We start from the raw sequence: 13273 nt of genomic DNA on the forward strand, positions 1-13273 counted from the left end.
ACTCTGCACTCTCACTCTGCACTCTCACTCTGCACTCTCACTCTGCACTCTCACTCTGCACTCTCACTCTGCACTCTCACTCTGCACTCTCACTCTGCACTCTCACTCTGCACTCTCACTCTGCACTCTCACTCTGCACTCTCACTCTGCACTCTCACTCTGCACTCTCACTCTGCACTCTCACTCTGCACTCTCACTCTGCACTCTCACTCTGCACTCTCACTCTGCACTCTCACTCTGCACTACCACTCTGCACTCTCACTCTGCACTACCACTCTGCACTACCACTCTGCACTACCACTCTGCACTACCACTCTGCACTCTGCACTACCAAACTGCACTCTGCACTACCAAACTGCACTCTGCACTCTCACTCTGCACTCTCACTCTGCACTCTCACTCTGCACTCACTCTGCACTCCCACTCTGCACTACCGCTCTGCACTCTGCACTCCCGCTCTGCACTCTGCACTACCGCTCTGCACTCTGCACTACCGCTCTGCACTCTGCACTACCGCTCTGCACTCTGCACTACCGCTCTGCACTCTGCACTACCGCTCTGCACTCTGCACTACCGCTCTGCACTCTGCACTACCGCTCTGCACTACCACTCTGCACTACCACTCTGCACTCTGCACTACCAATCTGCACTCGCCAACAGACACGGCGGACTCGTGGAAAATTAATGAAGTGACCTAGAGGGTGAGGATGGGATACTCCGCTACCATCGAGTTCGTAGAAGAACAAGATTACATACGAAAAACAAGCAGCACAGAAAGCATCACTTTCGCGATCGCAATTGTTTAAACAAGCAGCACAGAAAGTATCACTTTTGCCATCGCAATTGTTTAAACAAGCAGCACAGAAAGAGATCACTTTCGCGATCGCAATTGTTTAAAATAACCCAGATCTGATGCATGTGATTCTCTACATTGCTGGCCGGCTGTTCATGCGCGCACTCTGCACTCTGCACTCTGCACTCTGCACTCTGCACTCTCAATCTGCACTCTGCACTCTGCACTACCAATCTGCACTCTGCACTACCAATCTGCACTCTGCACTACCAATCTGCACTCTGCACTACCACTCTGCACTACCACTCTGCACTACCACTCTGCACTACCACTCTGCACTACCACTCTGCACTACCACTCTGCACTACCACTCTGCACTACCACTCTGCACTACCACTCTGCACTACCACTCTGCACTACCACTCTGCACTACCACTCTGCACTCTGCACTACCACTCTGCACTACCACTCTGCACTCTGCACTACCACTCTGCACTACCACTCTGCACTCTGCACTACCACTCTGCACTCTGCACTACCACTCTGCACTCTGCACTACCACTCTGCACTCTGCACTACCACTCTGCACTCTGCTCTACCACTCTGCACTCTGCACTACCACTCTGCACTACCACTCTGCACTACCACTCTGCACTACCACTCTGCACTACCACTCTGCACTACCACTCTGCACTACCACTCTGCACTACCACTCTGCACTACCACTCTGCACTACCACTCTGCACTACCACTCTGCACTACCACTCTGCACTACCACTCTGCACTACCACTCTGCACTACCACTCTGCACTACCACTCTGCACTACCACTCTGCACTACCACTCTGCACTACCACTCTGCACTACCACTCTGCACTACCACTCTGCACTACCACTCTGCACTACCACTCTGCACTACCACTCTGCACTACCACTCTGCACTACCACTCTGCACTACCACTCTGCACTACCACTCTGCACTACCACTCTGCACTACCACTCTGCACTACCACTCTGCACTCTGCACTACCACTCTGCACTCTGCACTACCACTCTGCACTCTGCACTACCACTCTGCACTCTGCACTACCACTCTGCACTCTGCACTACCACTCTGCACTCTGCACTACCACTCTGCACTCTGCACTACCACTCTGCACTACCACTCTGCACTACCACTCTGCACTACCACTCTGCACTACCACTCTGCACTACCACTCTGCACTACCACTCTGCACTACCACTCTGCACTACCACTCTGCACTACCACTCTGCACTACCACTCTGCACTACCACTCTGCACTACCACTCTGCACTACCACTCTGCACTCTGCACTACCACTCTGCACTCTGCACTACCACTCTGCACTCTGCACTACCACTCTGCACTCTGCACTACCACTCTGCACTCTGCACTACCACTCTGCACTACCACTCTGCACTCTGCACTACCACTCTGCACTCTGCACTACCACTCTGCACTACCACTCTGCACTCTGCACTACCACTCTGCACTCTGCACTACCACTCTGCACTCTGCACTACCACTCTGCACTCTGCACTACCACTCTGCACTCTGCACTACCACTCTGCACTCTGCACTCTGCACTACCACTCTGCACTACCACTCTGCACTACCACTCGCACTCTCACTCTGCACTACCACTCGCACTCTCACTCTGCACTACCACTCTGCACTACCACTCTGCACTACCACTCTGCACTACCACTCTGCACTCTGCACTACCACTCTGCACTCTGCACTACCACTCTGCACTCTGCACTACCACTCTGCACTCTGCACTACCACTCTGCACTACCACTCTGCACTCTGCACTACCACTCTGCACTACCACTCTGCACTCTGCACTACCACTCTGCACTCTGCACTACCACTCTGCACTCTGCACTACCACTCTGCACTCTGCACTACCACTCTGCACTCTGCACTACCACTCTGCACTCTGCACTACCACTCTGCACTACCACTCTGCACTCTGCACTACCACTCTGCACTCTGCACTACCACTCTGCACTCTGCACTACCACTCTGCACTCTGCACTACCACTCTGCACTCTGCACTACCACTCTGCACTCTGCACTACCACTCTGCACTCTGCACTACCACTCGCACTCTCACTCTGCACTACCACTCGCACTCTCACTCTGCACTACCACTCGCACTCTCACTCTGCACTACCACTCTGCACTACCACTCTGCACTCTGCACTACCACTCTGCACTCTGCACTACCACTCTGCACTCTGCACTACCACTCTGCACTCTGCACTACCACTCTGCACTCTGCACTACCACTCTGCACTCTGCACTACCACTCTGCACTCTGCACTACCACTCTGCACTCTGCACTACCACTCTGCACTCTGCACTACCACTCTGCACTCTGCACTACCACTCTGCACTACCACTCTGCACTACCACTCTGCACTACCACTCTGCACTCTGCACTCTGCACTCTGCACTCTGCACTACCACTCTGCACTACCACTCTGCACTACCACTCTGCACTACCACTCTGCACTCTGCACTCTGCACTACCACTCTGCACTACCACTCTGCACTACCACTCTGCACTACCGCTCTGCACTCTGCACTACCGCTCTGCACTCTGCACTACCGCTCTGCACTACCGCTCTGCACTCTGCACTACCGCTCTGCACTACCGCTCTGCACTCTGCACTACCGCTCTGCACTACCGCTCTGCACTACCACTCTGCACTACCACTCTGCACTACCAATCTGCACTCGCCAACAGACACGGCGGACTCGTGGAAAATTAATGAAGTGACCTAGAGGGTGAGGATGGGATACTCCGCTACCATCGAGTTCGTAGAAGAACAAGATTACATACGAAAAACAAGCAGCACAGAAAGCATCACTTTCGCGATCGCAATTGTTTAAACAAGCAGCACAGAAAGAGATCACTTTCGCGATCGCAATTGTTTTAAAAAAACCAGATCTGATGCATGTGATTCTCTACATTGCTGGCCGGCTGTTCATGCGCGCACACAGAGCTGAAGGAAAAAAAAACACAGCAGTGCACACGCTCCCAGCACCATCTGCCTTCAATTACCGGCACCTCGGACAGCTGGTAATTGAGGATTTATGTATTCTTCTGCGCGTGTCCGAACACTTTATGCAGGAAGTGGACATTGACAAATTCCTAAGTCCTATGGCGTGCTGCCTTACTTAAACACCGCCTTGCCTGGACCAATTACCATGCACATGGCAAAATACCACACACAAAAAACGCGCGCTTTCTGAAATGTGGCAGCCCGGACCCTTTCAGAATTCTTTTTTTTTCTAATACAAAAGAGCTCGGAAACTCCGCCCCCACTTCGTGGTGACGTAGGCCCGAGCCCTAAAAAGGAAGGTTAGGCTTCCAGCAGATATGTTGCCATGGCGTTTCAATTTGATTTCTGTGGAAAGTTATCACATGCTTAAATTTTATGACTGTGCTCAAATACCCTGTATTTTAGCCTTTCATGTCTTTTCAATTAATGAATTGGGAAGGAAGAGCGCCAGCATGAACAAGGGTCTTGTTGGGCTCCACGCCTCTGGTCTGTTGTCATTGCATCTGTTTGTTGGAGTTTGTTTTTTCTTTTTCTTTTTGAGGGTTGGGCAGTCTACTCTGATTTAGTGCATAAAAATTCACAGGGTAAGGGAGGGAGGCAGTGATTACAACCACAATCTGTCCCTGAACAGGGCAAATCGCAGGAATGGCACGAGGGGGAGGTGCAGCAGTGAACAGCTGCTACGTGGGAATCTCGAACTTTTCACTTGCCTCTGACACATCCCTGTATGAGAGATAAAAGGTGAAGGTTATTAGTGGGGACTCCACTCAGTGGAGCTACCTGATACTTTAGCAACAGCAAAGAGGAGCAGGGCTTCCCAAGAATACGAAAAACAGGCGCCAGCCAGGCCAGGTTGCCTCCAGGCGCAGGAAGGATTCACAACTACCATGTGCAAGGTCCAGCCACTTCAAAGGCCGTTTGTTGCACCCTTGGCAGGATGGACGGGGATGAAGAGCGTATATGAGCCTCCCCACCTTACAGGAACTCACTTTGGGGTTCCAAAAAGGCAGCGCATGTATTGGTGTGATCATTGAAGAACGGCTATGGGAAGTGAAGGGGTACTCACTGTGCCTGACTGAAATGGCTACCAGAAGTGGGCGGCCACCCGGAATGCCTGAGAAACAGAAGGCGTATGATCTTTTTGGTTTGTAGACTATTAACACGGTCTGTTTGGTTTGTCATGTATGATTATGCGCGAATACCGCATGGCCCCCTGGTACGCCTGATTGAAGGAAGTATAAGATGGCACTGGTAGAGAGGCTAGACGGTACAGAAGGGAGTCCCCAGAAAGGAATGTTCACGTGATGGAAATATGACAAAGCTATTCTCTATTTTGATGCTAGGTGGAGTATAGAGTGGCATCAAATCCACGATCTAAAAAGGTCATGAGTGCTAAGGCATGTTGACAGGCTGTACACAAACTCAGGGTAAAGAACCATTAAGTACACTGACTCACTCAACTCCCCAGCTATACCCACTGAGTCCTGAAGGTGGTGCGCAGCCAGCCAGCTTTAAGACTTAAGCTCCTTCATTCAAAGTGTAGTTTTGAGTGACAGTCTGCATTTTCTTTTACTGAGGAGGGCGTGCTGCATACCCTATTCACAGAGCACTGGAGCCTTGTGCAGTAATCTGAGACCATCTACTCCTAGCCGTTACTGTAGTGGTCCTCTCATCCCAAAGAGAATAGTAACTCCTTAAAAATTGTTGCCCTTCCAAAAATCGACTTGCCATTGCAAGTACGTGAATGGAATTTTCTAGGTCTGCATGAGACATGCTTTCATGCAGGTTTATAATTCAACATTATTGTATTGCAACACTTGTTTAGCGTTTTTAATCCCTTGTGGGGCGGATGACCCATAATAGTTTCACCTTTGAGGTATAGCCCACCGCCCCAATACTGTAATATTGTTTAGGGTTTCTAGAGGATATTCACCGGTTCCTCAACAAGGAGATAAATTCCTTTCCACACACTGAGAGAGCACATGCAGCACTCTTTAGAAATACATTTGATGCATGCATGTTGAGATTCGGGTGCATATAAGGGACCTTTTATTCGAAGTTGCATTTTAGTACCCACTTTTTCTTGGGCCTTGCTTCCTTTTTTTGCACCCCTTCTCTTTTCTTTCTTGAACTGTCATCTCTCACTCTTACTCTTATCTCAACTCTTCCACTTTTTTGCCCTTTCCAAAATACCCTATGAGCCAGTAGCTTGTGGGCCGATTCCACGTTATATATCTGTGGTTGGAAGATGGCTCCCATTACCTCTGCACCCAAAGGCACAATAGTAATCCCTAGAATTACATTACATTACAGGCTAACACCCTTACTCAGCAAAAATAGCAGTCCTGTGAATTCACTTCCCAGTATAGCATGCTTATACAGTGCTGGCAAGAAAATTGTGCGATTTGTTTTTTTTTGAAGTTGCTTTGGCTCAACTGGTAATGTAATTCAAATCATTAATAATGTGCCTTGGGGTTCCTGGGCACCAGCGAACCACTATACACTTTGAATAGGTTTTCCACAGTCAGTGGCCCAATCAAACGACAATCAAACAGGAATTATTCTCTATAAGCTTTAGAAAAAACACATTCTCTGCATTTTATTAATGGCACAAAAAGTGTAACCAGTATTAACTACTGATTTCTACAAGTGTTGAAAACAGTGAAAGCACTGCAGAAACCCGACTGGAATTCACAACAAATGGAACCGAAAACAGGAAAACCTTCAAAAAAGCATTAGAAACGCCAATAGCTCTGTGTCCTTGTGTCGGAGGTCAGAAGTATTGGCTTTGCTATAGCTTGCTCTTCCCCTTTTAGTGTAAGGCACTGGAAAACTTCCTGCTGATACTTCAGCTCATCAAAGGAGTCTAGTAGCTTACCTGTGGATGCCCAAGGAAATATATGTATGCCATGCACACATGCTCTTTGCAGGACAAAATGCTCTTGAAAAAGACTAGCCATACAAGTGCTTCAGATCGTCGCTGAGATGGCCCAGAAATGCACATAGGATATCATTGGCCTGAGGGTCCAGGGTACAAAAAATCTAATTTCTACTTATTATAATGGCAGGGGATGTATCTCCGCCCCCAAAGGGGCCATTTTCCTTTTGAGGTGTGATTTTGACAGCACAGTTGCCAAACTGATGATTTCTTTACAGTTCACTTAGGGCCCAATTTTGAGTTTGAAGGTGCAGTTTTGGTACCGCCCGCCAAACCCATGTGAGGACCGCCCTCCCTAGACTGCCTTTTTTAGACATTGGTGGGCTTTTCCTTCGCTGTTCCCACGGCGGTGCCTATAAAATAGGCACTGCAATGAGAACGTCAAAGGAAGTTCCAGCATGGCATGGACTCGAAAATCCATCCCGTGCTGGAAATTCTGTACATGTACACAGAGGGCACATGTTGTGCCTCCCTGTGTTCATCCACAAGGTGTGAGGCACAAGGGGGCCTGCGGAGCCCCCTTTCTTTCCTCGCCGCCACTGTTTTCATGGATAAAACCTCCATATCAGTGGCAATGATGAAAGTCATAATATGCTTGGCTGGACCGTAGCGGTCCTGCCAAGCATATTGAAGCCACTTGACCGCCTCGCCACTGCCGGGGAACAGCGGTTCCTTGGTGGAGTCTGCGATTCCAAGACAGCACGACTACTAGGGTTGTAATGTGGCGGTTGTAAGACCGCCACCACAAGTCTGGCGGCCCTTGGATCACCAGATTTCTAATTGGGTCCTAAATGTGCTTTAGGTCCACCCCCTTTAGCCATTTGAAAGCTACATATTGGCTCATCTGATGCTTTTGTCTGTTCGGGTGTCTCTTTCTGTTTCAAATGCTGTTTTTGCAGTGAACTTCTCAAAAAACTAATTTCAACAGTAGACCTCTCTGCAGTGATTTCCACACAGCCATTTTTGTTGTGCCTTGCTTTCCGCCCCCCCTCTCTCCCCTGTTCTTTCCTTCTCTATTCCCCTGTGCACTTCGCGTTCCTACCTCTTTCCTGTGTGTGCTTCTTGTTACGACTGCATACTGCCCCTCCTGGCGGCCTCCTATTGGTGCTGCTGCAACTAGTGTTTTTCTTTTTTTGTAATTTCTCAGAAACATAAGAGCTGGGAATCTGACTTTTCTGCATGAGCACACCAGATCTTCCATCTTCTTGTGGACCCTGTTTGTACTAGTTATGCGACTCTGACTTGCAACATTGGTACTTAGTTGCACAGCATGTGCTATGCTCCAACAATTTTATTGTTAAAATTGGTTTCATTCTATTGGTCAGTTTACTTCCTATAAAGCCATAGTAGTTGCAGCAAAAATTGTCCCAGTGGCATGGAAGTTATATTTGATATGGGCGCTGCAATGTCTACTTGCACCATCCACATAACAAAAATACATCCATGCCAAGTGCATCACTATGCCTTGGCCTCGCTGTAGCATAAAATCACTGTAGTCACACATGGAAAATTACCTAACAATGCAGGAAAACCTATTTTCTTATGATTAAAAGTCACTCTTGAAGAGTGTCTTGTATACCTACAGGATAGGCTGCCTAATAAATAGAAAGTGGCATACTACATATCTGAAATAGTGTACCCTCACAGTGATCAACAGCCCAAAAACTGATTTCACTGTGTACAATAAGGTACGTTCCCAGGAGACAGGCGTAGGTGAAATAACATCCTTAAATTCTATTGTTGCTTGAGGAAAAACGAGCTGAATGAATTGATAACTTTAGTGAAAAGTGCTTGATGCTACCTGAGCCATTATTGGTTTAAACCCTGTTTGGCCACTAATTGCATCGTTTCCAAAGGACAATAGCCTAACGTTTGGGCCCAGAAACGCAAAGTTGTTTTCAACAACCGGCAGCTTAGATGGACTTAGCTATCAGCTGGTGGTATAGTAGAAGTTCGAGGAGCAAAGGACAGCCTATACATTATCTCCTTTGACTTATTTCTGCTAAAATCTGCGCCCATTCATTCGAATTTCCCTCTTACACTATCTGGCAGTTCCAAGCAGGAGAGGCGGGAGAACCAATTTTGATCTAGACAAAGGGGTTGTGACCTCATCTAAACAGAGGAGTGGTATAGGTATACAGGGCTCAATAATTCCATTCTCTGTGACGAGCCAGATTTAATCAGGGCAAGCTATTTTCAGGGCCTGCTTTCCATTTCTGGCGAGCTGAAAACAGGTGTTCTGCTTGCTCAAAAAGTGAATGAGAAATCAAGATGCCTTTAAATCTTGCTATCTTGTAACGTTTGCTCGGCTTTCAGAGACAGAGGTCAAAGTCATTTGGTCTTCCTACATTTACTTTCCTTTCTATGAGTTAGAGGATTTTGTAAAGTGAACTGTGTGACAATCGCGTTGAGACCAGTTCGCGGGTCAAGTACATTAGTTAGCTTGAGTAGATTATTTAAGTTACTAGACCTGCAGGTCGAGTAACATTTTTATGATTTTTCAATCCCTGGGTGTAGCGCGAACCCTTAGGGTTGGAATAAGGGCTTAGCCATTAAGATTTAGGGCTTTAGGACATTTTTTAAAAGTGAAGCAGAGGTGCCACAAATTGAAGTGGTCATAAATCAAAAAAAGTAGGTAGGGTTGGGTTGTGAAAATTCTCTTTATTACTAGCAAGGGCAGAGGATAAGATTGGCACCTCACCACCACCTTCTCTGAATATTTCTGAAACTGGGAAAAGTACACCTGCGAAGAAGAATGGACGAAAGAAGTCTCAAGGACAAATGAAAATACACATCTACGGCGAACCTCACATCCAGTTCCAAATAGCCTAGCATGGTGCACACTTATAGCCCGATATCAGCCGTTGTGTGATATTGCTGCGAAGCAGAACGATACTTAGAAGGAAAAAATTGAATGGTGCACCCATAAACTAATAGAACGAGTCTTCAAGTCCATTCATTTAAAAAAGTCTTGCTTTATTCAATTCTAACTTTTTAAATTGTGAGATCCAAAGATTAAAACATCCAGCCTACCGTTTTGTTCAAGTTCTATTGAACTTGGTCATGGCTTTTCCTTTTAGCTTGTATCGCATCAGTCTGTGGTATCCATGTAGAACTGAATTTTGCCTAATCAGGTTGTGTTTATTAAGCAGCAAGGGGTCACCCCTTCCAATTTAGATACTACGTTTCTTATGGCAACACCATCTTTATTTAAAGCTGTCTTTGCCTTTAGTACATTCCTTTTTGTTTTACTATGTCAAATGAAGGTTGGGTGGCAAGGGAGCCTTTATAATGCTTCATCCCCCCTTCTTGTTTCCTTTCCTGCATCCTAGAATCCGAAAAGCAGGCCATACTTGTAAATGCTTTCTTGCAATCTAACTTTATTTTACGTGTACTCAAGCACAGGGCTATTAGGGAGGAGAGCTTTAATTTCTGACTGGTTTACGTTTTAGATTTGCCTGGTTTTAATGAGCTAATTGTGTATTTATTGACTTAGCCAATGTTTGCAGAATGTATTGTATCCTAGCCCATTGTATATTTATATCTGCTACTAAAATCCTTGATGTTTTTAGACATAAAATATTGTACATTGATGACACTGAGTGTTCATTTATTGGGCTATTCTGGTTCTGAGTTTTTAACCCTATCCACTGTCTTGGAACACTCTCCCGAGGCAGTGCAGTTTTCTGTGGGTGCAGAGCTTTTATTTAAACCCAGAATAACTTACTACCTTTAACTGCTCACCCTCTCTACTTTTAGAGAGTTAGTGCCAAACAGAATGACTTGTTTGAAGTGCATAAGTATTGTGGACTGGCACACATTTGGCAAACGATAGTGCTCACACAGAATACTGACATATTATTTCCAGCAGCCTTGTTAGCAAGTAACCAGATGCATGATGATTGTAGATCATTTAGGAGCAGACACGATTATTACTTGGTTATGCTAGTGACACATTAATAAATACACACTGTATGCAAAACCATAACAGAGAAACAAAAATGATATGAATTTATACTAACAGTAGGACGAGGGATGGTTATCAGTTATTCTCATTCCCAGTTGAATCTTACCATCTTTGGGAGTAGGTTAATCATGAATAACAACAAATTTCTTTATATTGTGCAAGCTTTGAAATATGATTTATTTCTTCTAAATTGCACACTATCAGTTTTCCGATTTCTTTAAATCAATCTGATTAGCCCAGGATGATTGCTATCTGCTGTCCTAAATTCTGAGTGCTTGATTAAAGTTACCATAAGTGACTGGTGCTTGCCATGCTCACCCGTCCAAAGATTTCATGTTTTTAGAAAAGCAAAAATAAGTGGTCTGCGGGCAGCAGTGAACAGATTTGAGGTTGTGGCTAGAAGAGTGAATGTTCTTTTCTCCTTATATCCACAATTGATCCTGAAAGATTTGTCTATTTTAATTCCTAAAAAATGGTAAGTGAAGAAAATGTATACTCAAGCATGTGCTTGTTTCATCCCTCTTTACAGAAATCTCAATGCCGGTCGGTCCTGAGCGCAAGGAATCCGAGGACATGGAGGCCGAAGGTGACTCTGCTGCTGAGATGAATGGGGAGGAAGATGAGAGTGAGGATGATCACACTGGGAGCCAGTCAGACACTGAAGAAGAGAGCTCGGGTGAGTGCCCTTGCATATTGACCTCACCCACCTTAAGCAGTAGGGGATGAAAGTACACCCTTTGTAGCTTATGAGTAGTCAGACCTTTTCCTTCTAAGATTACTGCTCTTTGTTTTCCCCATACAATACCTTTCTAAATCTGAAAAAAATCTAAAGTGAGTTGTATTTCTTTATCCTTTTTCCGGAGAGAACAACATAAGTACCAGTTTTTCTATGTAATAAGACTGATGGTTTATAATAGGTTTCCTTGAAGGTACAGAGTTTCATGAATAGGTTTTGTTTCAACCCCTTACTAGTACTTTTAAGAAGAATTCCTCAGTTTTTGATCAGTTTGGTGTTGCATGTTTGAAGGCTTCTTTTCTTAAAACTAGAATTGCGAAGCACCCACAGTTATAATATTTGTTAGCAGCGTTTGTATATTCAGTTAACACCCCTTTAGGCCTGAGAATATTTCACTTGCAGAACTTGTTTATGCAGTCTTGTTTTTATATTTTTAAGATAGTTCACATTGGCTTCAGAGACCTGCTTCATTCGCAATGTGAATTTTTAATTAGAATTGTTATTAATAGTAACTTCCATTTGTCACGCTAATTGATGAAGACCAGGGTTATTTTTGGTAATAAGACAACTGTATACGTTAGATTGATTCTCCTTATGGCAATAAGTTTCATGTATTGGAAAAGTGTAGGGGATTATCAAAATCCCATCCACTTAAGAATAGTTTGGTTGCCTGTCAGAAGTTGATATAAAAATAAGTCATTGAGCTAAGAGAGACAGAGACTGAGATAATGGGGCACTTTCAAATAATTTATTGAAATTATTCTAAAACTCAAGTTTGTTATTATTTCTTTTCCTTTTTTGATACGTTTTGTATCCAATGAGTTTATTCCCAAAATTTCAAAACTGTGACTCCCTGCAATTATTGTCAAATGCTTGTCTTCTAGGCGATGGCTTCCAAACTGTCTTGGTTTGAAGAAATTGCCTACTGCCTCCAATAGCATCCTCAAACTCAGATGTACACACATGTATGGAGGCATAGGCAATGCCTCAAAAATATGACTGCTTGTAGGAAAGTGCCCCTTTTTGCATGGTTGCCCCCGCTTTTGCCTGATGTTGATGCTCTTTGACTAAGTGTGCCCTGGGTTCCTGCCAACCAGGTACCCAGGGCCTATGTTCTTTCCTTAAATCTGTACTGTTGCACACCCAATTGGCAATTCTTTGGCCACATGTTAGTCCCTTTTAAAAGGTACCATGGGTACCAAGGGCCCTGTGACCAGGGAAGGCCTCTAAGGGCTGCAGCATATATTGTGCCACCCTTAGAGGCCCTGTAGCCTGACGCACACACACTGCCATTGCAGGCTGCGTGTTTTGGTGCCAAACAAAGGGAAGAGTCGACATGGCACACATCCCTGTGTGCTATGCCTACTACCCACTGCCTATGGCATAGGTCGGCCACCCCTCTAACTGGGTGCACTATGCCACTAGTGAGAGTACAGGTGCATTGGCCCTGTGCCCCTACAGTGTCTAAGTCCGTTCTTAGACATTGTTAGTGCAGTAAAGTCATAAAGAGTATATGGTATGGAAGTTGTCATTACGAACTCCACAGCACCATAATGGCTTTACTGGAAACTGGAAAGTTTGATATCAAACTATATTCAGCACATTAAACCCACACTGATGTCAGTGTGGAATTTAATGTAACATGCATTCAGAGGGCATCTTTGAGATGCCCCCTGAAAAATTACCTGACTCTAGTGTCTTGGCTGACTGGCTGCTCCGCAGCTGCCACCCCAGACATGTTTCT

General features: G+C 45.6%; 1 protein-coding gene across 11 annotated transcripts in view; it reads left to right on the forward strand.

Annotated features, from left to right (window-relative positions):
- Positions 1–13273, forward strand: part of BRMS1 (BRMS1 transcriptional repressor and anoikis regulator) — a 214513-nt gene that overhangs the window by 41634 nt on the left and 159606 nt on the right. For all 11 annotated transcript variants that reach the window (XM_078660811.1, XM_078660812.1, XM_078660817.1 and 8 more), the window contains exon 3: positions 11323–11469. In XM_078660811.1, the coding sequence (XP_078516937.1) occupies positions 11331–11469 (139 nt within the window). In that variant the 5' untranslated portion in view covers positions 11323–11330. The remainder of the gene's footprint in view (positions 1–11322; positions 11470–13273) is intronic.

This window comes from Lissotriton helveticus, chromosome 9, assembly GCF_964261635.1.
Source record: "Lissotriton helveticus chromosome 9, aLisHel1.1, whole genome shotgun sequence".
NCBI lineage: Eukaryota > Metazoa > Chordata > Amphibia > Caudata > Salamandridae > Lissotriton > Lissotriton helveticus.